The 26,306-nt window shown below is 42.0% G+C and overlaps 2 protein-coding genes across 5 annotated transcripts; both read left to right on the top strand.

Moving 5' to 3' along the window:
* Positions 1 to 1,206: 1,206 nt before the first annotated feature.
* Positions 1,207 to 11,203, top strand: LOC144719732 (protein brambleberry-like). Of its 3 annotated transcripts, none has more exons than XM_078595895.1 (12): positions 1,208 to 1,583; positions 2,814 to 2,942; positions 3,216 to 3,401; positions 4,172 to 4,394; positions 4,728 to 4,844; positions 5,541 to 5,720; positions 5,966 to 6,172; positions 6,638 to 6,728; positions 9,764 to 9,816; positions 9,973 to 10,097; positions 10,409 to 10,503; positions 10,618 to 11,203. In XM_078595895.1, the coding sequence occupies exons 1-12, from the start codon at positions 1,293 to 1,295 to the stop codon at positions 10,760 to 10,762; spliced, it is 1,842 nt and encodes a 613-aa protein (XP_078452021.1). In that variant the 5' UTR covers positions 1,208 to 1,292; the 3' UTR covers positions 10,763 to 11,203. The 3 variants fall into 3 exon arrangements, with proteins under 3 accessions (XP_078452022.1, XP_078452021.1, XP_078452020.1); XM_078595894.1 differs by having other exon boundaries at positions 1,209 to 1,583; positions 6,623 to 6,728; XM_078595896.1 differs by lacking the exons at positions 10,409 to 10,503; positions 10,618 to 11,203 and having other exon boundaries at positions 1,207 to 1,583; positions 6,598 to 6,728.
* A 1,097-nt stretch (positions 11,204 to 12,300) lies between these two features.
* Positions 12,301 to 23,815, top strand: LOC144719731 (uncharacterized). Of its 2 annotated transcripts, none has more exons than XM_078595892.1 (12): positions 12,301 to 12,478; positions 14,141 to 14,352; positions 15,201 to 15,316; positions 15,914 to 16,000; positions 16,832 to 17,036; positions 18,179 to 18,270; positions 19,653 to 19,715; positions 20,404 to 20,541; positions 21,588 to 21,815; positions 22,150 to 22,304; positions 22,991 to 23,134; positions 23,504 to 23,815. In XM_078595892.1, exons 2-12 carry the CDS (start codon positions 14,283 to 14,285, stop codon positions 23,775 to 23,777), a joined length of 1,572 nt encoding a protein of 523 aa, XP_078452018.1. In that variant the 5' UTR covers positions 12,301 to 12,478; positions 14,141 to 14,282; the 3' UTR covers positions 23,778 to 23,815. The 2 variants fall into 2 exon arrangements, with proteins under 2 accessions (XP_078452018.1, XP_078452019.1); XM_078595893.1 differs by having other exon boundaries at positions 12,340 to 12,478; positions 21,594 to 21,815.
* The last annotated feature ends 2,491 nt before the right edge of the window (positions 23,816 to 26,306 follow it).

Raw genomic sequence — 26,306 nt, 5'->3', positions numbered from 1 at the left:
CAGTAATTACGTGGCGACGACTTGATTTGAGTTGTCGACCTCGTGCAAAAACAATGAATAGCTTAAACGATCTCGAAAGTGAGATAAATTAACTGAACACCGATTAAAATTGACTGCATACCAAGTTTGCAACGTCAGAGTGCATCTGGAGCCAGTAGGAAATTAATAGTACGTGATATAGTTTAATACATTCATGGGTTCATTTGATATTCGTAACATATTTACAGAGTAGGACGATCGAGACACTATATTTCCCTCCACGGAGTAATTTTCAAAATTATCAAATGTGGACACACTCGGCCTAAATGCGTTCGGGGTATTGATTCAAATTTGAGGTCCACCAAAGATAACCGCAGTGCCGTGTTTCACTTGAGATTGAATGTAGCCTTGGACTTCACATGTGAAATTAGCAAACAGAATTCGTGCAGAAGACGTAAAAGTCTTACGTTTCCCACATACATATGTCCCAATTACTGTAATATACCAACTCATGTGTTGTCCCAATTACTTTAATATACCAACTCGTTATGTGTTGCTCTAGAGTCTAGACAATTGAGTCAACATATATAAACAGAACTATGTTGATTTGAAGCTTTCGTTACTGCAAGAATTCATACTCTTTGGTTCTTTCGGTAAAGTCACGTATTTATTTTTCTATCTACGTGACTTTACCGAAAGAACCAAAGAGTACAGAACTATGTTACATGTCTCTCGACATATTAACACAAATGTTTTAGTCCATAGACCTAATTATGGGGTTTCCAGGCCAATACATGCTGCTGAATAACATTGGTCTGGAAGATCAATAGGCCTATGTACACATTTTTCTTTATTTGGAAGTAAACATATTATCACAGCATTTGTGGAACGTTGGCAAAACATTATAAAGTGAACTTCATCGTTGTTAATATAACCACAAGTGCAATAAAAAATGTCCCCGCCCCCATGACGTGTATATTAAAATGGTTGTTGTTCTGTGGCGACTCCTCGGGATGGCCTTAATTCAGCAGTAGATTGATCACGGCTGCTGCTGTTGATGATGTTGTTGTTGATGTCTCCTTGGCTACTCGAACCACCGCTAACGGAATAATGGGCCCGATATGGTGAGCAGCTGCGCCCTACAATTACGTCTGCGCCGAGTTCCAATGCAATTGGCAAAAATCATCCGACAATCCCACCTGGCCACGGGGACGTGAACACGTTCTGGGAACCGGTTTCAGCCGATTTACCGGCAATCTGCTTTAAACAATGAGATCTGAACCGTGCCGTTCTTTGTTGCTATCTCGTCCAACATGCGTCTCGGCGTTCTGCTCCGGATCGTCCTCTACGCGTGGCTGCTGGCGGAGTGCAGCGGCCTCTTCGGCTGGTTCAGGAGGAGAGACAAACCAGCAGTGGCACCGACACCCGATGCTCAAAGCGGCACCCAGGAGGACGGGCACGGGGCCCCCCAGGATGGCTCGCAAGGTGGACCCGAGAGACGGGGAGTCGGGGCAGCTCCCTTCAAGCTCGCGTTCGCTGATGAGCGCTTCTTGGCCGAGGCGCGGCACCTGGAGCTGTCCCCACTCGACACCTGCCACTACCAGGTGCGCCCACCTCTCGCATCACCACCACGACGGACATCACCATCACGAACATCACCACCACGAACATCATCGCCACTAAAACACCACGATCACCACCGCCACCACCACGAGGATCATCACCAAACACCTCCATTATCACTACCAATTACCACCACGATCATCACCGAACAGCACCACTATCATCACCACGATGAACAAACACCACCATTAACCACCACGATCATCGCCACCAAACACCACCGTTACCTTCACTATCTATCGTCACCACCATACGCCACCTTCGCCACCACTATTAACGCCATCACGATCACTTAAGCACCACCGAACCTCTCAATCACCGCCATCACCACCGTCAGTCGTTTACCACCTCACACACACCGCACCACCACCGCCACCAACCATCACCAGTTGTCACCGACAGTCCCCACAAACCACCCATTTCTAAATCCCTAAAACAATCCCGCTGGCTCGGCTTCAAACCTCAGCAACTTCCTATCCCATCGCGGGCTGAATGTCAACTAACTGCAATCACGACATCGCTTCTTCCGCAAACAATCCGTATCGACGCTTTTTTAGGATGGTCCGTCTCGTCGAGTTTATTTTCACGTGGCAGGAAGCTGAAGCGTTCGAAGATTACGCATACGAAGATCTGCAAATTAAAACTTTTGTTTATTATTACACGCTTTCTATTTAACTCACTCTGCCTGTTGTTGTTGTATCATCAAATCTTGTAACTCAATTTTAACCCACTTCCCAATGTGGTATCGACTGCAAACTTGGTATACTTATGTCATAGACATACTAATGACAATACTATATTCTATCATAGAAAATATATAGTTTTAAACATTGCCCACGTTATGCCCCACGCTTTTATTTTTAGTCCGTTACAACAGTATATTAAACATATATAATGCAAAGTACTTGAACAGAAGTAAAATATTTTTAACTGTTTAGTACATTTCATAAAATTGTGTTTTAAAAAAAGTTTTTTTTAAAATATGTATCTTTTTGTGTAACTCTACCACCACCTAGCGGGCCACATTGTAACCTTCCTATTTTGGTGCTTCTCACATTACCCTGTAACCTCTGCCGGTCCAAAGAGTTTACTAAAATAAACCGGACCACATTTGGCTTTCTCACAATCGTGTAGGCAAAGTGACGCAATTTACACATTCAGTAAAAAGACTTGTGGATGTAAACCGTGTGTGTGTGTGTACTTTGTCACAGGTGATCGGACGCCTGAAGGGATCCTGTGATGAGCTATCTGAAGAAGATCTGGCCAAGCTTGGTGTCTCTTTACTGAACTGCCAATCAATGGTGGAGGATAGACGCACGTTCCAGTGCACAGCCGATATGGTGAGTCCCGAATTTGCCTCGGCTCATTTCTTCGAATTCCAATTGTCGCGCACGGTGGTGTCATGCCGCCATGAGACCCTTCCGTGCAAAACTCTTGCAGCCCAAGGGGGGGGGGGGGGGGGGGGTTATACCTCCTCGTCAGAATGTGCCCCAAGAAGATTAGCGCGACCAAACGTCGTCGTCGCGTTCTAATTACTGCGCGAGTAAAACGTGTGCCGCTTGATTTGCCTTGAACAAAACAACGCTTACGCGCAAAGTTGGTGCATTTTGCAGAGCCTTTCCCAGTGCACGGCCGAAATGGATCCAACCACGTGGAATGCGTACCACATCGTGAGTAACCGCGTGCGCTCGGTGTGCTACGCCACGAGGCAGCTGCAGTTCCGTCAGAGGACTGAGCACGTGGTGAACTCGCTTGTGGAGACGGCCCATGACCAGCTAGACACCATGCAGCGTATCAAGGTGACAACTTCTCGCGAGGCGGCTGTTTTACACACACACACACGGGGTTGTGTGTGGGAGCATTTTTAGAATTTCGTCAGGAGCTGTCGGTGAGATTAATGTATATACGATGTTTCCGGCTTCAATTTAATGGACGGTCCTCGACTGTTTAGGCTTTTATTTAGTTCACTATTGCACATGGTTTTAATTGTTTCATTTATGGATTAAGCTTTTTATGGCAATTAATTGAAAACCTAAATGAACAACTGAGATGTTTCATCATGGGACCTCCTTTGCCAGTACCAAAATATGAGAATAGGTTTTCCCCTTTTTTCTGGCAACAAAACAGGTGTTGAGATGTTCAAACACCAAACTGAAACCTTTTTTACAAGGAATCACGTCTGCATTAACCACAATACTTGTGATCAGAATGAAAACAAAAAACATACTCTGAGATATGCATTGACTTTGAAACTGTTTGGTCCACACCAGATACAGCTTTCTTTTTAACCTAGTCCTCTGGTCTAACACCGACCTGTCCACAAATAATAGCTTAACAAAGTGGCTTAGGATGTGGAAATGTATAGCATAAAAATAAAATAACTAATATAAATGCATGTTTCTAAGTGTCGAGGGAAAAACTGAGAGGACTCAATGTTAGTGTTCAAGTTCTCGCCACATTTCATATTGCCATACCTCTTTCAATATACAGTATGTGGATATTTCTATTACAATAGTTTTCCCTGCTCTGCCTGGAATGCATGCCTGCCTATATTGTGTTTTGTGTACAGGAAAGTAATGAGAAACTCTCAGAGCTTACAGAAGCCTCGATCCAGAATGTGTTGGATGGGCAGGGCAAGCTGCTAAGTCATCAAGAACAACTTGACCAGAGCCAAAGTCATCTGCAATTGTCCATAAGTACCAGCATGGAGCAGGTCCTCGAGCAGAAGAGTCTCATCGCCACAGGACACCAACTGCTCGCAGAGATGACAATGAAGATTCAGAGAAACATTGGTAAGTGGACCTGCTTGTGAAACGCTTACATAAGACTATTCACGTTGTTCAGATTGTCCATTTTTTTAATTTCTATTAGAGTATTTAATATTGGGCATGTTAATCTTGGAATGCAAAATATTTTTACGTATGAAGTATGAAAATGTATCCAAGCTGGTGACCTTTTGTTACATCCTATGTTGCATTGTTGAAATATATTTAAACAATTCACCGAATCGGGTTTGCCAACAAGTGCATTGGATCCTTGATCCAGTAAAAGTAGTTTTGAAATGTTAAACGTCATTGACAGGCTCGTCGTGTAACCTAATACAGGATTGAAATGTTTTTTTGCAGATGACATGTCATCTGAGCTTGAGCAACAAGGAGTGTCTGTGAAGAAAGGGCACCATACCATTCTGAAAGATCTCTCCGATGTAGGAAACCGGGCTGCTGAAAGTCATCAAAAACTTGGTAAAACATTTCCTTCACCAAGTAGGCGTGATGGTTACACAAGTGCTGTGACTATTTATTTATGAAAACCAGCTTATCTTGAACATAATAGAGATGACGGTAGAAATGATGCAATACAGGTGAGGTTGTAGCTGAGTGTATAAGGACCATGCTGAAGCAGAGGACTGGGGTGAGATTAAATTTAGTTAAAATTAAATAAGAAGGTCCCCTTAGCACAATTAATTGTAAGATAAATGTGGATTAAATCAATCAAACGTCGATGGAAATAGGTATTGAGGGTATGATTTTAATCGGTAACTAGGGTTAAGGTAGTGATGGACCATGTACATCAGCTGTACAACATGGTTAAGGAATTAAACAGACAGATTTTGAAATCTGAATATTTCAACATACGAAACAGCAGTGTTCTTAAATTATTTTCAGAGGGGGGGGGGACTTTTGTCAACAAGACATCAGTGTTTGATCTGCCACAATTCAAACCATTGCGTTTGACAGCACGATGATGGGGGATGTTTTCACATTTGTGTGTTTTTCGGGGGCCGCACTAAAGTGGGCCTGCGTGCCCTGCAATGAAGGTCACTGCTATAGAGGCTGCATTTAAAGCCCCAAGCAAATATATTTCGGAAGGGTATCTTCAAAGAAAATGCAAAAATGTTTGCCAAAGATGTTTTTAACCAAATTATTTTCTCACGACAGAGGCACACATGGCATTGGTTAGCATGTATCAGGATGATACGAGCAAGTATTACTCGTCTCTGATGAGCAATCTGCAGAGACTAAACCGCACAGTGGGATACCTTCTGCAGCTGGTGGACAGCATGCAAAGTAACATGGACCAGAAACTCGACTGGCTTGCGCAACTTCTCGGAGGGGCTGGTGAGTTAAGACCAAATATTTGCACATGAACACACATTTTATGGTCTGATTATTTAGCCCACGCTCTTCTCTTTTTTTAAGCTGTTGTTACAGAGCTGCCAGCAAACACGCGTAGCGCAAAGTCAGACGTCATGCCAAACAACGTGCGGTACAATTGGGAAAACACACCTGGGATGTGACCAATGGGAAAGTTAAAGGATTCCCCCTCGTTTTGGTTTAATTGTGAACCTCTTGTTCTCTCGCAGGTGATAACATCTCGGTAGTGTACACATTTGTACTGCATGCGGCATATCTATTCCTGGCAGCGGTGGTGGTGATGTTCTTGCAGGCACCGGCCCTCCCCCGGGCCATGCTGATACTGTGTGTTGTTGTGAACGCAATATCTGAGATTAAGACTGGAACCTCCTTTGACTTCATTGAACTCTCCGTTCTCACAGTAACCTTCGCTGCGGGTAGGTATCCCACACGGTCACATGAATAATGTTTTCTTATATATGTTTAGACTGCTTTTTGTGTTTTTAGATTGCAGTCCCCCCCCCCCCCCCCATCTGATTAGTGCATTCGGCTACGTACGGTGCGAAAGAAGTTCAACATGTATAAATACATCAACCATGGATTTCTTGCCAACAATTATTTTGCTACAAAATCGTTTAAATATTACGATTGTAAATTCTTGGTGAAACCATCATAGGTATGGTGAATCTGAAAACTATGTTCTGCTGTGTTTATTTAGAGAGAATATGTTTATGGGAGAGGAATAGAGAATAGGAGACGTGTTATTCAGTATTATTTCACACAGTTGAGTGAACCAAATAACATAATTTTAACCATGCTGGTAAATGAAACACATCGATTGAGGAGATATGGTTTGCTTGAGGCTGCGAGTGCCTACCCGGGTACAGGATACTTTCTGGTAGTGCGTGCATGGACCGTCTACTCCAAGCTCCAGCCACACGTCTCGGGCTCCTCCGCTCCCAGTGTGGCTGCACCAGCACACTTCAAGTGCAGGTACAAGGTCTTTCCAAATGTTTCCATATAGTTCATTCTATGGTATTAACATGAAGTGAATTCTGAGTAAAGGATTCTATATGGGTTTATTTCACCTTGATCTGTATTGCTTTACCTCCCTCTTATTTTATTTTGCTGGTCTGTCTCCAATTATGTTGTCTACTCTGTTAAGCTGCTGAATGTAGAAACTCCGTAATTCTACATTTATATTGGAATTCATAAACTAGAAATGCACTGAAGTCCATCCAAAATATGTCTTCACCCACACACGGCAGGCTCGCCAAACAGACAAACGCACTGAGAAGCACATACACATCCTGAGACTCACAACTATACATGTTGAATGACACAACAACACAGATCTGTGGTTGGCTGAAATGCCACCACTTTTGTTGAGCAGACACTGGCTCGCCAATGGAATTAATGCTTGCCTGTCACAATGCTCAGTCAGAAGATGCTATCAGATGTGGCGCTTCAATAAAACCATTCCTCTTCATATGCTGACCATCTTGTCACATGTTAACAATACTCGCTGACATGCCCAGTTATTGATTTGCATTTCGCAGCTATAAAATAATTATGGATGTGGAGAATTAAGTAAATATTCTTGCATTTGTCTCAACATCAAAACCGAGTAAATGTAGTTGATTATAATTATACTGCAGGCTGGTGGAATAAGACTAATTGATGCTATTCGTCTGTAAGCCCTGCATGCTAATGGACTAAATGCCATTGCACACTGTCTGGCAAGCCTATAGGTTGAAGGACTAAAACACATTTTGATGTGGACCTTTTTTAAACCACATCTTAACTTATGTGTATACAAATATTAATTTAGAACATGTTTTTTGCATTTTATGACCACGTTTTTGTTTCAGGAGTTATTTCCATGCAGAGTGTTTGAGTCTCGTATAATGCGTTGAGATATTTAATAGGCGCTTCATGAATTGACTCATAATTATGAACGCTAGTCTGACATTTTGGTTGTTTCTTCAAGATTAGGTTGTCTCTTTAGGAGGTTTTTTAGTGGTTTTCATCTTTTGTTTGTTAAAATCATGAGAATATTGTGGAGAAAACAAATAAACAATGGAGTCAAATGCTGATAATGGATTTTTTTAAATACGAGTGCATAATTATACGAGGCAAAAGGTTTGGTCAACCTATGGTCGGCCACATTAATGACTTCATTTGATGAACATACAATCCCTGTCGATGAGATCATTGCTGAAGTGGAATCGGCAGTTAGACATTGCCCCCATAATCAAGCTGAGATTAGGCATTGGGTTGCTAAAATTATTCAGAACCGCAAATTGCCAAAAACAAATATTATCTTCAGTGAAGCAAAAGCCTTAAGAGAATTGAGAGCAAATAAAGATATCCAAATTCTTGCTGCTGATGAGGGCCAATCAACTGTTGTGATGCCCCGTGAGGACTACGATAATAAAATAAAATATTTACTCGATGAAGGTATCTACTTCAAAATTAAACGAGACCCAACCAGCACCTTGTAACGTAAAACAATGGCAATCATTGCCAAGTCATCAATTTCCAAGGAAGAGCAATCCCTGATCAAACCAAGGGCATCAAAACCACCAAGACTTTATGGGCTACCAAAAATTCACAAACCTGCTGTACAATTAAGACCCATAGTTAGGACAATAGGCTCTGTCACGTACAAATTGGCACACTACCTAACAAAACAAATACAGCCCTACATCGGTAGGACCTCTACATTAATAATAAAAAAAAACTCTGAACATCTCGTAAATATAATTAAAGCTATTAAGCTTAACCCTAATGATTTTCTCGTAAGTTTTGATGGGACATCTCTGTTAACGAGGGTTAGTCAACGAGTCAATTAAACTACTTGACACTCTGGTAACGAACAAAGGTTTAGCCAAATATATCCCAAGACTAGCTGAAAACTGTCGAAAGAACACTTCCTTCTTGTGGCAAGGTGACTTTTATAAACAAATGGAAGGAGCAGCAATGGGCTGTCCCTTGTCTCCTGTGATAGCCAATTTGTACATGGAAGATTTTGAAACAAAAGCAATAGCGTCAAGAACACTAAAACACTCTGCCTGGTTTAGATATGTAAATTAATATCTGGTACAAAAGATGTATTACCGAAGCTATCAACAGAAGGTGTGTACATGATTATCTGCACTTGTGGCAAATGCTATGTTGGGCAAACAAGACGCATGTACAGCACGAGACTTAAAGAACAAAGAAATATGAAATACTCCCAAATACAACTGTCAGCAGTAGCAGAAGACGCGTGCCAACAAGGACACTCAATTGATTTTGATCGTGTTGAAGTTCTGTGCAAAACTCGCTACTACTGGCCAAGACTAATTAGTTAATCTATCGAAATTGATTTTTTTAACAGTTCGGATAGCTACCGACTTGGTGCTACGTGGAAGCAAATCATCAAATAATACATTTAAATGCATGCCTATACAGGCAGCCATACTTGAATAGGTATTACCGTTGATGCGGCTATTTTAATACACGTAATGAACAGAAAAGACAATATCAAAGGGCTCGGAAAATACGCATGCATAATGTACGTTGACTCATTAATCCCCCCCACTGCGCAAGAATGCAGAAGTGTCGTCACCACATCTACGCCTTTTGTATAAGGAACGAAACAGGTGGACTTCTCCACAAATTTGGCTGTCGCTTGATGAAGCTAGTTGTAATTTCTGGTGAAACGTCGTACTCAGATTGTAAATGTTGTGGCTAGGCTCTTCAACACACCGGTGTGCTGTACTAGTGACGAATTGGCATGTTCTGTTTACGTGACAACCCTTACTAGTTGGCTGTGTCGAGTGGTGGTGGGTTTTAACGACACATTTATATATTTACGTGATCTACCCCAAAAAAAACCTCTGGATAAATTACACTTCACGGTAGATGACTGACCCAATGGGGTAAACTGTTTTATTGCAATTAGTAACTTTAACATTAAACATCACTAACTCGATGGGGATCAACTCCTTAGATGGATGACAACTGCTGTTGGTGTTTTACAGGAAATCTGGAGCACAGGATTCGTCAAGTAATGATTCTGTCAGTGGTGTAGGAGGTAATAAAGAATTGTGTATAATACAATATTATAAATCATACGATAATGTGTATTCTTTATTCTCACCTTATTTACGAATATCTGTATTGCTTTTAAAGATTGTATTCGAAATACTCATCTTGTGTTTTACACTTTAAACATGTATCATTTTCATAGATGCTTCTGAAAATCTAAACAGTACTGTGCTTGGTGAGCCAGCGGACAACTCAACTCAAAAACCAATTCGGAATGTCAACAGTCGCAGGAATTCTCTCTCACGGATTTATCTTACAGCTGACAAAGTACGTAAATTTAGTAGACGTCACACACAATTACCACTGACATAAGTCATTGTGCTTGATATTAATAAACAATTATTTTGATAGCTCTCCAATGTATTTTCTGGTTGTGTGTGTTTGACATGATGTCCAACGTTTCGCTTCACGTTCTGGGAGCTTCAGGAGCGAGGTCAGAGATCGTGGCGAACGACACGCAGGAAAATCTGAGAACATATTGGACAGTTGTACAGCACATCCGTGAACCCTCACAATTATGGCTCGGATCTTTTATTCCATGTAATTAATTTCCCTGGATGCTTGTGGATTTACAATAGGAACCGTTTGAGTTTCTACATTCGGTCAGTCGAAGCTCAGGACGGCATCTCATGCGCAGGAGCGACCCACTGGCATGCTCCAGCCTGAACAACACGTACGTGCGAAACATTAAATATATCCCATTTGTTTTTGCAGAAGTATTCAAAGAGATTGCGATTTGTGTCATGGGGCTTGACTTTGACTTTAAAACTGCTGTGCTGCTTCATAGGTCGTCCTCTCTGTTGCCTCGAGGGCCCTGTGGGGCCATCACACGCTCCGGCTTACCCTGCCGCAAGAAGGCCCTCGTGGGCCGCGATTTCTGCCACCTGCACTTGGCAGGCAACTCTTTCTGCCTGCCGTCTCTCTATGAATAGTGCACCATTGTGGATCTTGTCTTGAATGACCAACCACATGTGATTTGTACAATTAACTTATATAGCAAATGGAAAGTGTCATGCCATAGAAATTCACTTGAAAGATACAAGTAGACACCACGTGTCAGACATTTTTGTTTGGTATTTTTTTAAATGTAAGATATTAAAATAAACATTATTTATCGAACGTTCCAATTGTTAAATGTCATTGGATGATATGTTAACATTCTATTTACTTTTGTGATGCATCTTTGTGTTTTAACCTACACATTTGTACTGATTTAACTGAAATACGGAGTGAAATTCCATTTTAAGCATTTTCATAAACAGGATTAGTAAATGTTTAAGCTAAAATTAAATGTGTAAGAAATGTATGCGTGTAAAGTGTGTGAATTTGAGTGTTTTTATGATGGTGTTCAATAAATATTCCTTTTCAAATTGGTTGGTTTCATACGCAGTGCTTCTATTTAACTCGAGTAGAGTACTTTAATTGGAACTATATGGGAGCGTGTTGGAACATATATGGATGCCTTTTTAAAAGAAGGAAACTTAGTATAGCCTAATTAGTAATTTGGCTATTTTAGTATGCAGCACATTTTTTTAAAGTATGCAAGGGTAAAATGGGAATGATTATTTCTCACAAATGTTTTAAATGGGAGATGGGCATAGTATGTCTGTCCAAGAACTTGACTGGGTTTGACAGTGCCTCATCAGCAGGAGTCCAGCTTGCTCGAGTCAAAGCTGGCGAATGGCCAGATGCCGTTGAGACACGAGTACTAGTTTGACGCAAACTTATTTAACATAATTGGCGTCCTCGTGGAGAATATAGACCACAAAATAGACCAGCAGACAACGGAGTACATCGCCTTCATACGTCTGTACAGACGGGTGATACTGGTGCTGCTGAACTGTCAGATGTCAAAGGCAAGCACCATCTAAGATCAAAGTCCCTGAGTTCGACAGTTCTATACAGGATGGCCCAAAAATCGGGACACATGGGGTTAATTCATTTATACAGGTAGGAACAACAGGTTCCACACTGCCCACCAGGGATTATTTGTCTATCGTGCATTTGTCTGTCGTGCACGAATGCGCTGTCCAACCAAGTTCCTACCTGCCCACTCCGAAGGAACGTGTTTTTAACACTGGCATTTGAACATTGCCACTGTTTTTAAGTTAACATTTTACTTGTCACGAACATGCGTTTTCCTTTTCAGAAAATATGAAATCTAATCGATTGAGACCAAACAATTTATGAACGTTAAAATATTACACCTGGAAATGTTGACACCGTCCTGAATTTATTTCAAAAGAAAATGTATTCGTGCATTACAGTACAGTTTGATTGCAGTCCGTTTCATTAATTGTAACAAATGAATAAACAACCCCATGTGATTTGTCCTTATAAATGTAATACTGTACACTCACCGTGAGCGTCCTGGCTTTTGGGTCTCCCTGTACCGCAAGATATCAGTACGAGGGGGAGGTCTTGGACACGTGCATCCGCTAGAGGCGCTACATTCGCCACTTTGCTGAACAAAGAGAGCCTCAACTTCTCGGCACGTCCGCACGGAAAGGAATGTTGCTACCCTCCCCGATCTGACATCGCCGCCTGAAGAACTCCTCGCGGTGAACACCGCATCAGCTCCATCCTCCAGCTCCCCATCATCACGGGCTCCTCCCTCGTCGCCACCTTCGGCCTCATCCTGCTGCTCGGTAAGATCCCTTGCCCAGGCAACATTCACAGATTGCCCCCCCCGTCCCCACCCACAACCACAAACAGCTCGGCGACATCCTTCCTCGGAATTTTTGAGCGGTTGCGCGCTAATGATTTAAATACAGCGACAAAAAGCCACCCCACTTTACACTTACAATTAAGAGTTAATAATCTGGTCGTGGCTTTGAAGAGCGATGTTTTGGTGAAGGTCCTCGCTGGCACAGCAACTTTAACGCGGCCACGGAGTTGTGAGTTCTAATTCTCAGGCTCTTGCTGAGCTTCCCCCGCCGCGCTAATCCACTGCTGGATGAACGCCTACCCACATCTTGCCGCTCATCGATTGTGTGCTGGGGGGGGGGTGACCCATACTTCACCACGGTGGTCATTGAGGGTCTGTTGAATGGAGTTAGGGGTGAGGGAGGAGGGGACGGCATCGAGGACCAAGGGACCCGCCACTGATGTCAGCCGTGGGAAGGGAATTGACCTCGGGTCGCCGGGGTCATGGCGCAAGGCCCTCCGCGTGCCACGCCACCCGCCTCTCAACCTTCAACCGGAGGTCACGATTATTATGTCGGAGCCGTGGTCATGGTTCGTTATCATCACCCATGATCAATCCACCGCTGGATGATGGTATATTTCCTCCAGCCAACTTTAAGCTAGCTCCCTTTTGACACTTTAGTGGAATGTACTTCTAGATTTGAAGTTTTCGTGACTGCAAGGATCCATACTCTTTGGTTCTTTCGGTAAAGTCACGTAGGTAAAATAAATCACAGCTAGAAAATGTCTACTAAAGTAAAGTAAAACACTTTTTTTTACTTAAGTAAAGTAAAAAAAAAGTTCTAGCTGTGATTTTCACACCTGATGATGATTTATTGTGTTGCAATTGAAACGTCGTGATTTAATTTACTTTCATTTATTTAATTTTTTTACCTACGTGACTTTACCGAAAGAACCAATGAATATATGTAATGTACTTCTTCACAGTCGTTTTTTAAAGTACCACTGTTTAATGTTGTGACGCAAGGCCGTAGCCATGGAGTCAACATTGGGGGGGACCAAATTTTCCAGGGGATCTGGGTTCCCCCCCCCCCCCCCCAGAAAAAAATCTAAATTTGAAAACGAATTTCCTGCCTAAAATATAAAACAATCACTAACAGATGGGATGGACTTTTAGACATTATTGTAAAAAATATATAGTGTATTGTATTACATTGCTCTGTTTTTCTTCTGTACCTTTTCTTGTTTCATTGTATGTAATGGCAGAGATTAGGGATCAATAAAGTACAACCATAACCACAATAATATAAACATAAATCTATGCATTGTTATATGAAGACAAGTCCAGATATTGTGGCCAAGCTTTAGCAAAATTGTTGTTATTTACATAACATATAATTCTTTTTTAAAATATTTTTGATAGCAATATATTGGGGGGGACATTTTGAGCATATTTGAACATTGGGGAGGATGTGTCCCCCCCAATATATATTATAATTACGGCCTTGTTGTGACGCCTTCGTGTAATGTACTTCCTACACAATTGTTTTCAAAAGCACCACTGTTTTGTCTTTTTGCGTGTGTGCTAATATTGGGCTATTCGTCATTGTTTTTTGAACGGTCGTCATCAACGATTGCTTCTTGCGGTTTTTTGTTCTCATTAGAAATCAAATTTTAGGGTAAACATATCAGACATTGGACCATGGCTTGAAAGGTGATGTTCTACACTCTGAAGATGATGGCTGCAGTCTGCTTGCTGCTGCAGCTGCCACTGAAGTTCCTCAATGTTGGTGAGCTGGGCTCGGTATGAACATCCCACAAGCAATCCCATCCGTCCTGCTCCTGCTACTTCACTCTGCATGTTGTTCATCAAGAGGTGAGATTTCAGGTTATAAGTGAATCTGTATTGAATTAATAGACATGATCACAAGAAACGCTGGAACTTGTTGGAAGTCAACAGTGGTTTCACTATGGACAAACTCACTGCCACGATCAGAAATGCTGTATGGAGTTTTTACTGCTAGATTAAGGTTGTAAATTAGGAGAGAATCACTCCACCATGTATGTACGTAATGTTTAACTTCTTTTGCACCGTATGAGGCTAACCGTGCTAATCGAAGGTGATCAGAAAGGGCACCTTGATTTTGTTGATATTGACTTCCTTGATTAGTATACATAGCTTCTCGACTCTAGAACGTGAATCGGTGTAATATTTTGACATTCAGGTCTCCCTCGCTCTACGCGTGTTGGGTTCGCGCGACTTCGCGAAAATGCAGCTAACTTATTTCTACACAAAATTCGCCACGTGCGTTTTGAATTCGCTCACATGCGGCTATGCGGTCGGACGTGGGACAACATTGTGTGTGTGTACTGTGTGCTGTGTGTGTGTGCTGTGTATGTGTGTGTGCTGTGTATGTGTGTGTGCTGTGTATGTGTGTGTGCTGTGTATGTGTGTGTGTGCTGTGTGTGTGCTGTGTGTGTGTGTGTGCTGTGTGTGCTGTGTGTACTGTGTGTGCGCTGTGTGTGTGCTGTGTGTGTGCTGTGTGTGTGCTGTCTGCGCAGCTCGGCAAGCAGCTGTCCCGTGCTGTGTGCTTCGTGCGCCCCTTTTCTTTGAACGCATCTACCGCATAAAGCGAGGGGGGGAAAAAACCCCTGTGTATGGTGGCTCACATCTGAACATTGCAAATGGTCACGTGTTTTCTAAAGTGTACACTCTCTGAACAGTTTTGCAGTGGAACGTGTCAAACACATCGTCAGCAGGACACATGGATGTGGAAGCGGTGACGACACCTCAAATGCACTCCGACTTGTGGATATCTCCAAGAGTCATGCTTGATGAGGTAAATCACAAAAGATGTGGTTCAGTTAAGCATCTCCAGTTGTGGGAATGGGCCGGAACGCCGTGGTCGGAGTGAACATTTGAACCCGGACTGCGTTCTGGAAATAATCAAGGTTTAATTTTGTTATTTGACTCGCAGGTAGACCCCTAGACTAACAAAGATACCCACAGACACGCTCGGAGACCCACAGGCACGCAAAGAGACCCACACATGGTGCAAAGCTCCTCCTCAGATCGAGTGTATGGGCCAAATCTAGTGGCGGGGGGAATCATTTATGAGTTCCCAGAGTAATTTCTTCCCATTTCCAGCCCTGATCTTCATCCCTGTATAATATAATCTCACGAAATGTCGACTGACAAATAAAAAAAACGTTGAAAATTTTTGGTGGAATGACATTTTTGTTACACATTATTGATGTAAATTCGTCGTATAATACAGTACATTAAATATTACCTCGCATGCAGTGATTGCAGTTACTACACGTTAAAAGTGTTTTGTGCTAAAATATAGTGTTTGTAAAGCCATTGGGTTACAAAACGGTTTTACCATGTGTGTTACACGTTGAATGTGCTTGAATCATTGCAATACTTTGTCAAGGTTCAGATGCTGGATTGGAGAGCAACTCCGAAGGAGCTGCTTCCTGTATCCGCACACCTCGAGGTTGTCATCAGCAAGTGTGGGAGGGTGAGTGTGTGCGTGTAATTTTTAATTCTTACTTTCGTCATTTTGTGACTCAATTACAGTAACGCATTCACCACCACTCTCATTTTTGTTGTAAATTTGATTCAGAATGTGTATTTATATATATACTGTACAGACAATTCAGTGAACAGTACTACAGTACTATATTTGCCAATACCTTTTGTAAACAAAACGGTGTCTAGCGATAATAGAAGAGTCTTCTTGCGCTTTTGAGTGAAATTTTTTAACACGTTGGGAGTGGTGGTATAGTGGTTTAGCACTGCTATGTACCTGGTTTCCTGAGTTCAATGCCTGGCCTGGGCTAACACCAGTGGCGATTAATACCTCAACCGGTCAGTTACTTGCACACAGTGACCATTGCGGTGAAGTAGGGCCAACCCCATCACCATTATTGTTAAGGAGGCCTGCATTCAGCAGTGGATTGACGCAGGGTTGCAAATAATTCTACATTTATGAGTATATAGTTCGTGTATATAGTAACCTGCCCATCCATGGTATGTGCGTGAACAGTTTGCTTTCTGCTTTGGACCCCTTGATCTTTCACAACCACTTAGGTGCCGGTAGACACCAGTTTTATAACCTCCGGTCTTCAGAAAAATTTTCTTTCTTCATATGAGCAGCTCAAACTGAGTATAGATTTTTGTCATGGCTGTATATGTAGAGAATGCTAATACATTGTAATTGTTTAAGTGTTGTTATGTTACATTAACTTTCTTCACCAGCAATCATTGTATTTGTGGGCAATAATGCCAGCTGATTATGTATATTTTTTCAAATGGATTTTACCATACATTAATCACATGTACTCTGTAGGTGGTGGAACAGAAAACCGACGTGGATATCCTGGAGATTTTTATCACCGTCATGTATGTCGGTGGAAGTTATCTCTTTCCTGATAAAGGAAGAATACTGCAGGTTCGAGACAACATTCGAGGACTCAAGCTGCTGCAGCCAAAGCAACATACATCAGCCAGCCAGGACTATCAGGAATTCGATATTGACCTCTCCAACAGAAATGGTAACGTTCTAATTGCATTACTGAGGTTACATTTATTATTAGGGCATAGTTTTATTTATTTTAATTTAAAGTCATGACAGCACATAGTGATGTAAGCTCATGTAAGAACAATTCTTCAAACGAAAAATGTTCTATCTGTAATTATGATGCTAAATGAGGCCTGAAAGGCATCTGCAGGTTATGTTACATATGGAAGTCAGACCTTGCAGAAAGAAGATGATCTCATAGTTTTTCATTAACTTGATGTGGTGTGCCGCTTGCGTTATTATGTTCCGGCCACAATATTTTAAGTATTGGTCGAAGTATAGCTTTAGGATTTAGGGCTCAGGTCTGGACAATACAGAATTTGTTTAATTGTGACATAAACTATGGGTAGAAAATTGTCTTGCAGACGCTTACCTGTGCTATGTGGCCTGCGTTGTGCGACACCAGCCTGAAGCCTCGATAATGAGAATGATTTATAGTCACTTCGCTATGTTGACTCATTAAACATGCAAATTACGTCAAAATAATGCGATTAGAGTGCGATAATGATACGCTTGACCATAGATTTAAAGCTTTTATTTGTATTGTATTAACAAATGTTCAAAATGCTCATTTCAGGTAGCCTTGAGACACAACGACATAAATATACAAGCACTATGAATTGGGTTGCATCTTGTTTTAACGGCATCCTGACCCCTTTCATTCTCTTCCCTCCTGCTGATCCTTTATCTCTGCATTGATGATGTCATAACCTTTTGTGACGTACTATTCAGTAAGTACAATATTTGAGCAAATAGATATTTCAGCAAGTGCGATGTAGCAAAACTGCATCGTGACATCGAATTTCCATATTTTGGTTTCATGCTTGGGAGTTACATGCCTCTAAACAATGTTATAGAGAGGGATCAATGCCTGAAATATGCTTCCAGTAGCAAAAGCCCTTTCTTGATATGGATAATCAGATGTTTTATAATAGGAAATGTTCAGTCAATAATTACATGAATTAAAACAATATGTAATCTCTAAAGAAAAACTATAACATGGTCTGTGAATTTAAATATTCTTAAGGTTATCTTATAACGAACTTTGTGTAAAGTTGATCTTACATTATTTTATATTCATTACGGTTCTATAACTATCCTGTTGTGTGTTCTCAGTGACGGCGGTGTCTTATATGGCTACTCTGGATCCTGCCTTGGCTATAGATGGAGTGAACATTTCATTGGCAGCTTCTGTGATAAGAACACAGGTAGGCACCTACTCTTGGGTTTTTTCGGTAAAGTCACGTGGGTAAAAAAATAAAATGAAAACAACTAAATTAAATCACGACGTTTCGGAAGCAACACAAGCCTCCGTCTTCAGGTGGAACACGCCACAGCAAAATCACTGTAGTGAATAGACAGAGCTGTTTAGAGACACGCGATTATATGGGGTAAGCAAAGGGGGAGGAGCCAAGGAGTGGGGGGGGGTTAGGGGCGGGGGATTAGCTGATTAACAGATAAGATCAGGGTAAGTGTAAGAGAAATGTGAAGCAGCCAGGGCGGACCGAGCATTGGGATGCGGATACTATAGAGGCTCCTGGGCTCCTGGGCATAATGCTATGGGGGTGAGTATTGGGGCACTATTAAAACACTGTACGTCAAATTTCTGAGTGATGGTAGTGTATAAAGCTGGGAGTAAAAGAATGGAAATACGGATATGACTGTAAAACTATGAAGCAGCTAAAGTTTAACTTGGTTAATTACATCCTTCTAATGATTGCTCACCATTTACATACTACAAAAGAGGTAGGCACCTCTTTTGTAGTTTTGAAAGGGCTTTAAACCACCCCCAATGATTATCTGACATTTCTGTCACAGTCTGGACATTCTCAATTTCACTAAAACGAGTCCACACACGTCACTTGTTTACCTCTTGACGACGGTCAAAGAAAAGGGAGACATGCCAGTGAAGCCGCAGATAAATTCATCTGCATGGAGTAGGGAACGGTTGTCATTGATCTGTAAAGGGGCTGTGGTCTTACCATTTACATCCTCAGCCTTACCCCTTTCATTTATGTGGCTCTTTCGAATGAGCCCGAATCCTCTCCTGCCCTTACCTAATCGCCATCCAAAACGTCGTTTAATGAAATAAACATACACAGACAAAGGTTAATCTCTTCACGTAACACTTATATATAATGTTTTATCCCATCAGCCTGTGGGACTTCTATACCAATGTTATTCAGAAGCATTTGCTTAAGCAGCAGACCCTAGACCAGTTTCAACCTTTGGTTCTCATCAACAGAATTAGGCTTGTGGAAAAAAATATTGCTGAGTTGTCAAGTTATTGGCAAGTGCATTGCACAAAGACTGGGGTTCATTCAGCGCAAACCAATTTTACTACGTGCTATCCATGGAGGACTATGGGTAATTTAATCAATGGGCAAACATTCCAATAGGAGTGCTATTCCTGCCTTAAACATAATGTATGTCACGTCTTCTGTTTCTCTTACTCTTTCACTTTGGCTCACTGCCTTATTGAGGCCACACATCGCTCTTCGAAGGGTTAATGGTACAGCAGGTGTGTTTATTGTTCATTTTCTGCATACTGTATAGTCATTAAAGAGTTTAGCGTGTGTGTGCTTTTTAGTTTGGTACTGAAGCTGAGATTGCAACATCAACACTATTCATCATGCAAGTCGCCAAATTTAAGGTAAATATTTTCACCTGAGACATCCTTCAAAATGTATATGTGATGTTTTAAACTGAGATCCAAAATGCTGTCAAACATGTTTTATGTATGATGCATAGAATGGTATTGTGTCTGTTCTACATGAATATCAAGGAAATGTTGTAATGCCGGAAACTCGAAAATCATTCAAATTCAAATGCGATGAAAATGTTGGAACTCTCTTGCCTTTAAGTGAAAATTATATCATTCATGAAAGCGAGGGGATCTGCAATTGCTCCCCTTATGCACAGACTATGGGATATTAGGCAAACTATTGTTAAGGTTACACAAATAATTGTTTGTGTATGCTCCTTGGTCGTAATGACATGCTGTAGCTTGTATGCATGCAACACTTATTTCGAGAGTGTTAGCTGCTTTATGGAAATATCGGCATTTGTACAATCATCCACCCATCACACATGCGTATGTCATGCTCAAAATCACCACAGATTTTTTTTTATTTGCGTGTAACTGTTGACTTAAAATGGCTTTTCACACTTTCAACCATGTGGCCATGCCATTTGGTCAATGAATATTTGTTTAAGGATCTTTTTGCAATATTTGATATTGTGTATAAATCACATTTTAAGACATGCTTATTTAACAGTGAGAACAATGTTCTATTGTAATGCAAAGTATGTGAAGGTAATGACTTGTTTTCTTTGTGCAGACCACCCCACACCATGGTCTGCATTTTGTAGGATTTGTGGTGGCATTTGTGATGGTGGGACTGGCGGTCGTATGCATATCCCTTCTAAGACAGAATAAATGTTGGGGTGTATGCTCCAAATCCACACAGACTACACAGGTAATGTGTGAGACGTTTGTATAATTCACTGAGCTTCTAGTTGTACAGCACATAATCGCAACTCCAGGATAATCCAGAGGTGGGGCTTCCTCTGTGTATCCATTTTCTTAACAGAATTCCGTTATTTCCAAGAAGACCACATTTTTCCAATTTAGAGCTTGTAATATAATTTATATTACTTTCCATGTTCTACAATATATGTTTTATAAAAATATGAAAGGGGAAAAATACAGTGCAGTACTGAACTCGCACTGCCTGGCATACGATGTTTCTGCGCAGCATGGGAACATGGCTAACGAGTCACAATTGCTGTGCACGCCATTCATTTTTCCCCCCACAAATGTATATTTGTAGCATCCCTCTCAACGAAACCTCCCATGGTACACAAGACACGGTATATCCACCCAGGTTGTTTCGAGGACACACTGTTTATCTAATTGAGGGTGCAACTGTGGCACAGTGGCGCGTGCATTGCTCGATTAACTGAAGCTCTAAAATGGCTCTGTTGACCCAGCAAGCTGGTGTGAAGGAAAGATGACAGGACAATCCCAGCAGCAGTTAAATGTTATTAATCATGGCAGAACCCCCTCTGGGAGTGTCATGCAGGTATAATTTTGTAGTGGAGTAGACATAGAATGATGGAATGCCTCATGAATTACGCCAAATGCATCACCACATCCACTCATCATCCACTTTTGGGGACGCCCCCAGCTGCATGCTATCACTGCCTATACAAATGATGGATAAAAGCACACTATTGAGCAAGTGTGCTTTTATCCATCATGTACATCGATCTGCGACAGTGTCATAATGAATTTCAAACTTTAAAATTTAGCTGACATTCTGCAAAACTGGCGACCATGCCAGTTTAACTGAAGTGAAATGATCAGAAACACTTAATACCGCCTCTGATCTTGAGTAACATTCCAATTACATAATTATTCCGCTTATTTGTGTAATCTTGCCCTATTGAATCCAGCACTTTGTCACAGTGCAACTGTGATATATGGCCTAATAAATGTGTGCACCCTTTGTGCATATGCCAGGTGCAGCTGGGTGTGCAGAGTGCGTGTAGTGAATCTGTGTGTGCAGGGGAAGGGCAGACGACCAGTGCCATGGCCTCTCTCCCTATGGAGCGGCTGGAGAGCGAGGAGCTGTGCAGGGAAAGGAAGGAGGCCGTGGACATGCTTACTCATGCCATACTGGAGACATTTGGCAACACTGCCCAGCCTATACGGTGTTTGGACCTTCAAAATATTGAGAGCCCTGTACAGGTGAAAATATCCTAATTTTTCAGTGGCATATTAATTTAATTGGGGATCAGTGGCGCAGTGCTTAACACACCACGCTGAGAACCCGGTGACTTGAGTTTGATTCCCAGCTACAGCTAATGACAGTGGCGAATGATATCTAAACTTGTCCTGCGCCTACCCTTTACCAACCCACATTTAGAGACATGGTGATGTAGGGTCAATACAAGCCCCATGACTAACACAATGTACAGAAGCTTTAATCCAAGTGGATTGACAAAGGACTTAAGATTATTTATTTAAAAATTAAGTTTAATGAAGCCTGCAATATATTTGTGTTGCCCGTGCTGTTCTACAGGCATATGGATTTTTGAGCCAGCTCATAGAGAAGTTTGACATTCCAAGGGATGCCGTGCAGCATGCTCTTCGCTTGCTATTGCCTCTTCATAGCATGAAGCAGCTTCAGGAATTACTTCGGCTTGTTGACCCAAACACGTGCTCTGTGCCTATCAGGTACCTGTACAGTATTTTAAGTGCACATATTCACCCCACCAACAGTGATGAAGATGGGCTTGTTTAGCAGGGCACGGCTGCCATCGTGTGATTTTAAGACCACACTTCCGTGAACAATACATATGGTTAGCTTTTTTACAATGAACGAATTGAGTACCATACTTGAATGCTCGTTCAAAGCATGCCATCCTTTCTCTTTTTTTCACATTCTAATTCCAATCTAAAACAGATTATGCATCTCTACTAGACACCATGGCACAGCCAAGATGGACCTCAATGTTTATCTGTGTTTGTTCAACATGTAATGATGCAGATGAATTTATTACATTTATTTCATATGGTCACGATGTATTCATCAAATCGGGTGTGTAATCATCGATTACTTTCATATTGCATATTTTGTATGCATTTGTTTGACCTAAATCCTGCAGCCACTCGAGGCACTGCATTCACATCTAGGATACAAATGGGAAAGACATAAAACATTTTAAGAAAGAGATTATTCCTGTAGAATGTAATTTTACAGACATTTCCAAGAACTGCCAGCATACTGATATAATTGACCAATTTGTGTATGGTCCTGTAAGTGTGAGAATAAAATCATTTAGATACAAAGGAACAATCGTATTTAAGTAAAACAAAATATTGTAACTATGTCTCAAGGCTGATGTGTGACACGTGTGTAGGGTCTCTGCAGTTGGTGTCCATGAAGAAGGTGTGGATGTAGCTGCGTTCCCCGTGGCAGCAGGGCTGGTGGAACATGTCCGAGCTTCTCTCCTTGCCTCATGTAGGCAGAATGCCAAAGTGAACTCTCCACGAATGAAGCAAAGGTAAATCGCCTCGTCCTTTTTAAATACAAATAGAGAATTTAGAAAGATGAAATGCAGCCAAATTTACTGGTAGCTGATAGTTTCCTGTGCTTATGTTTGTTTACTAATATTGACTTGAATTAATAGCCACTGATCACTCAGGCAACTGTGATAGATCTATTTATTGTGAACATCGCTCCGTTATATTTTAGAAATGTCACATTCTAGAAATAAATACCTCTTCACAGTGGAATAATTCGATTTAATATTTTTAGAATACAATAAATTAAATTGAAACAGGTTCACAGTGTATACGAACTACATATGATAAATGTTTGTGCACATAACCAATTTTTGATGCATGCCAATTTGATTTGTCATTTACTCTAGAACGTTAAAAGAGGCAAAACTGCAGCCAGCCAAGTTGGTTTCTCCTCGTCATTCGCGCAACTCAGATATGTCACTGCAGCCATCGCAGTTGAAGTCATCGGAGCCCAGTCTGGAGGGTGAAACGTTGATGCTGGATTCCTCCGGAACTCAGGAGCGGATTTTTGTCTTCCGCTCACAACCCGAAGAAGAGAGCAATGCTGTAGTTTTTAATAAGAAGAAAAAGAGGAATTTTTTGAATTATAAATCATCAAAGATTATGGATGTCGCAATGTAAATAACCTATTTAATGGTCATTAAATATTGATAAAACTTTTAGTGTAGAAATGAAAGGACTGATTATTTTAATGTACTGTAGATCCCATTCAAGCCACTATTGTTTTAATCCGCTCTCACTCAGCTTCTCACGCAGCAGCTCTCACACAGAGGCTCTCACGCAGCAGCTCTCACACAGAGGCTTGCACTCAGCAGCGCTTACAGAGGCTTCGCACACAGAGGCATCGCACACAGCGGCTTGCACACAGCGGCTTGCACACAGCGGCTTGCACACAGCGGCTTGCACACAGCGGCTTGCACACAGCGGCTTGCACACAGCGGCTTGCACACAGCGGCTTGCACACAGCGGCTTGCACACAGCGGCTTGCACACAGCGGCTTGCACACAGCGGCTTGCACACAGAGGCTTGCACTCAGCTTCTCACTCCACCGCTGCCCTCACCTACGTTCCCTCAGACCCACTCACTCGTCCGCCCCGGGCGGGGGGATCTACAATCACCCGCCCGGCGACTCGTGAGGGTTGTGGTCCATTCACGGCTTGAGCAGCAGCGGCGAGACGTCTTCTCTTGCTAAAATGTTCACAATTGTTTGTTTTTTTACAAAATCTGGCCAAATTATCGGAGTGCAAAACAGCGTGGATTTAGATTTGCTGTACAAGTTACACCACCATTTACATTTAGTGTTATACCGTCTGCCCCTGGCACGATGCCAAATATGCACCTTTCAAATTCTGTATATTGTACTTCAACACGTTCCTTCAGAGTGGGCAGGTAGGAACTTGGTTGGACAGCGCATTCGTGCGATCCGTGTCACGCGGCGTAAGCTGCGTGGGGCGTGGGGCGGCGCGTCACGTGGTGCTGAGCCCGCCCGAAGCGCTCTATGAAATACAAATAGAGGGTGTGGCTATGCACGACAGACAGACAAATAATCCCTGGTGGGCAGTGTGGAACTGTTGTTCCTACCTGTATAAATGTAAGAGTGCAGTACTGTATTTATTGTCATTTGTCAATGTAATTGCTGTTTTTATATGCTTTTATATTTTTGTATTAAATATCAATAACTGCATCAGTAGTTGTGATTTTTGGTTGTGATCCCTCTGAGGCATCTGTAGTTATGATAGGTCCCAAAGCCACTTAAATACAGCGAATGGGCCACTAGATGGAGCTGGCGACATGAGGAACTGCAGTGGTGTTTACCCTCACCTATTGCAGGAAAATAGGTACACCATGTGCATGGTATAACTGTAATGTTCTCCAGCTGTTCACATATCCATAGATGCCAACACATACGGTTTACCCGTATTCTTGTACAGAGAAATTGAGTTTTCAGGTCCGTACGGCGTATAGCCGTTTCAATACGGGCAAATCAAATTCTCCCTTCTTGGTTCTTTCGGTAAAGTCACGTAGAAGGGAACTAATAAAATTATAAAAATAAAACAATTCTCACGACGTTTCGGCTACAACGCAAGCAGCCGTCTTCAGGTTGCTTGCGTTGTAGCCGAAACGTCGTGAGAATTGTTTTATTATGTTTTATTTTTATTATTTTATTACTTCCCTTCTACGTGACTTTACCGAAAGAACCAAGAAGATGAATCCCTGCAGTCACGAAAGCTTTAAATCGAAATTCTCCCTTGTGATGGAACTTTGTAGGATGAACGTTGAGATGTATGAGGGCACGGGCAGTGCCGGATTAAGCTCATGCGGGGCCTGTAGCATATGTTATGAAGGGGCCCTAAATAAAAAAAAACAATTTTTTAACTTGCATAGTAAAGTTATTGTATGTTTTCATTTGCTATACAGCCAGATAATATGACAAATCGCTAACCTTAAACACCCAGTCGTTCATAAAAGTTTAAGGCGGTATAGTACTATAGTAATAGAGCAAGTGCAGAATCACTGAACCGGAATTGATAGCTTGTAGCATATGATCCTTATGGCGGTACCCCGGGGTACCAATTAATACAAACTGGCCGAGGAAATTAAATATTTTATTTCTGGGATACTATTTTTTCCAGGGGTGTACTTAACTCCGCGACTGGGGTACCAATCAATCCGAAATCGGTGCCACTCCGCGATGTCGAATCGCAGCGAGGACGATTGCGCCGAAACCCTGAAGGCTCGCGGTACACACCGTAGTGGTGCATCGTGAGTACAGCTCGTCGAGATGAGTCGATTGCCGCATCGCCGACCATCGACAGACTAAAGATGACTGCATCAGGGACATTGTGCGAGAGCCGGGGTACTATGGAAAGCGTGGACCGCCATAAGGTTCACGTGTAGCTACTTTTGCTACGAGGATAATCCGGTACTGGGCACGGGGTGACCAATAAGGTCTGAATTTGTCCATAATAAGGGAGGCACTGATAAGGGGTTGACAGGTTTGCATGTCTGACCTAATGACATATCTGCCTATGGGGCCGTCCATAAATGACGTCACGCACCTAGGGGGGGAGGTGGGTCAGACATTTGTGCCGATGTATGACGAGGGGGGGGGGTGAGAAATGTGACGTCACATCAAAATGCGCAACTTTT

The sequence above is a fragment of the Lampetra planeri genome, chromosome 7 (assembly GCF_965212315.1).
Source record: "Lampetra planeri chromosome 7, kcLamPlan1.2.h2, whole genome shotgun sequence".
Classification (NCBI taxonomy): domain Eukaryota; kingdom Metazoa; phylum Chordata; class Hyperoartia; order Petromyzontiformes; family Petromyzontidae; genus Lampetra; species Lampetra planeri.
The sequence above is the reverse complement of the archived record's forward strand: the minus strand, read 5'-3'. Positions and strand labels throughout refer to the sequence as shown.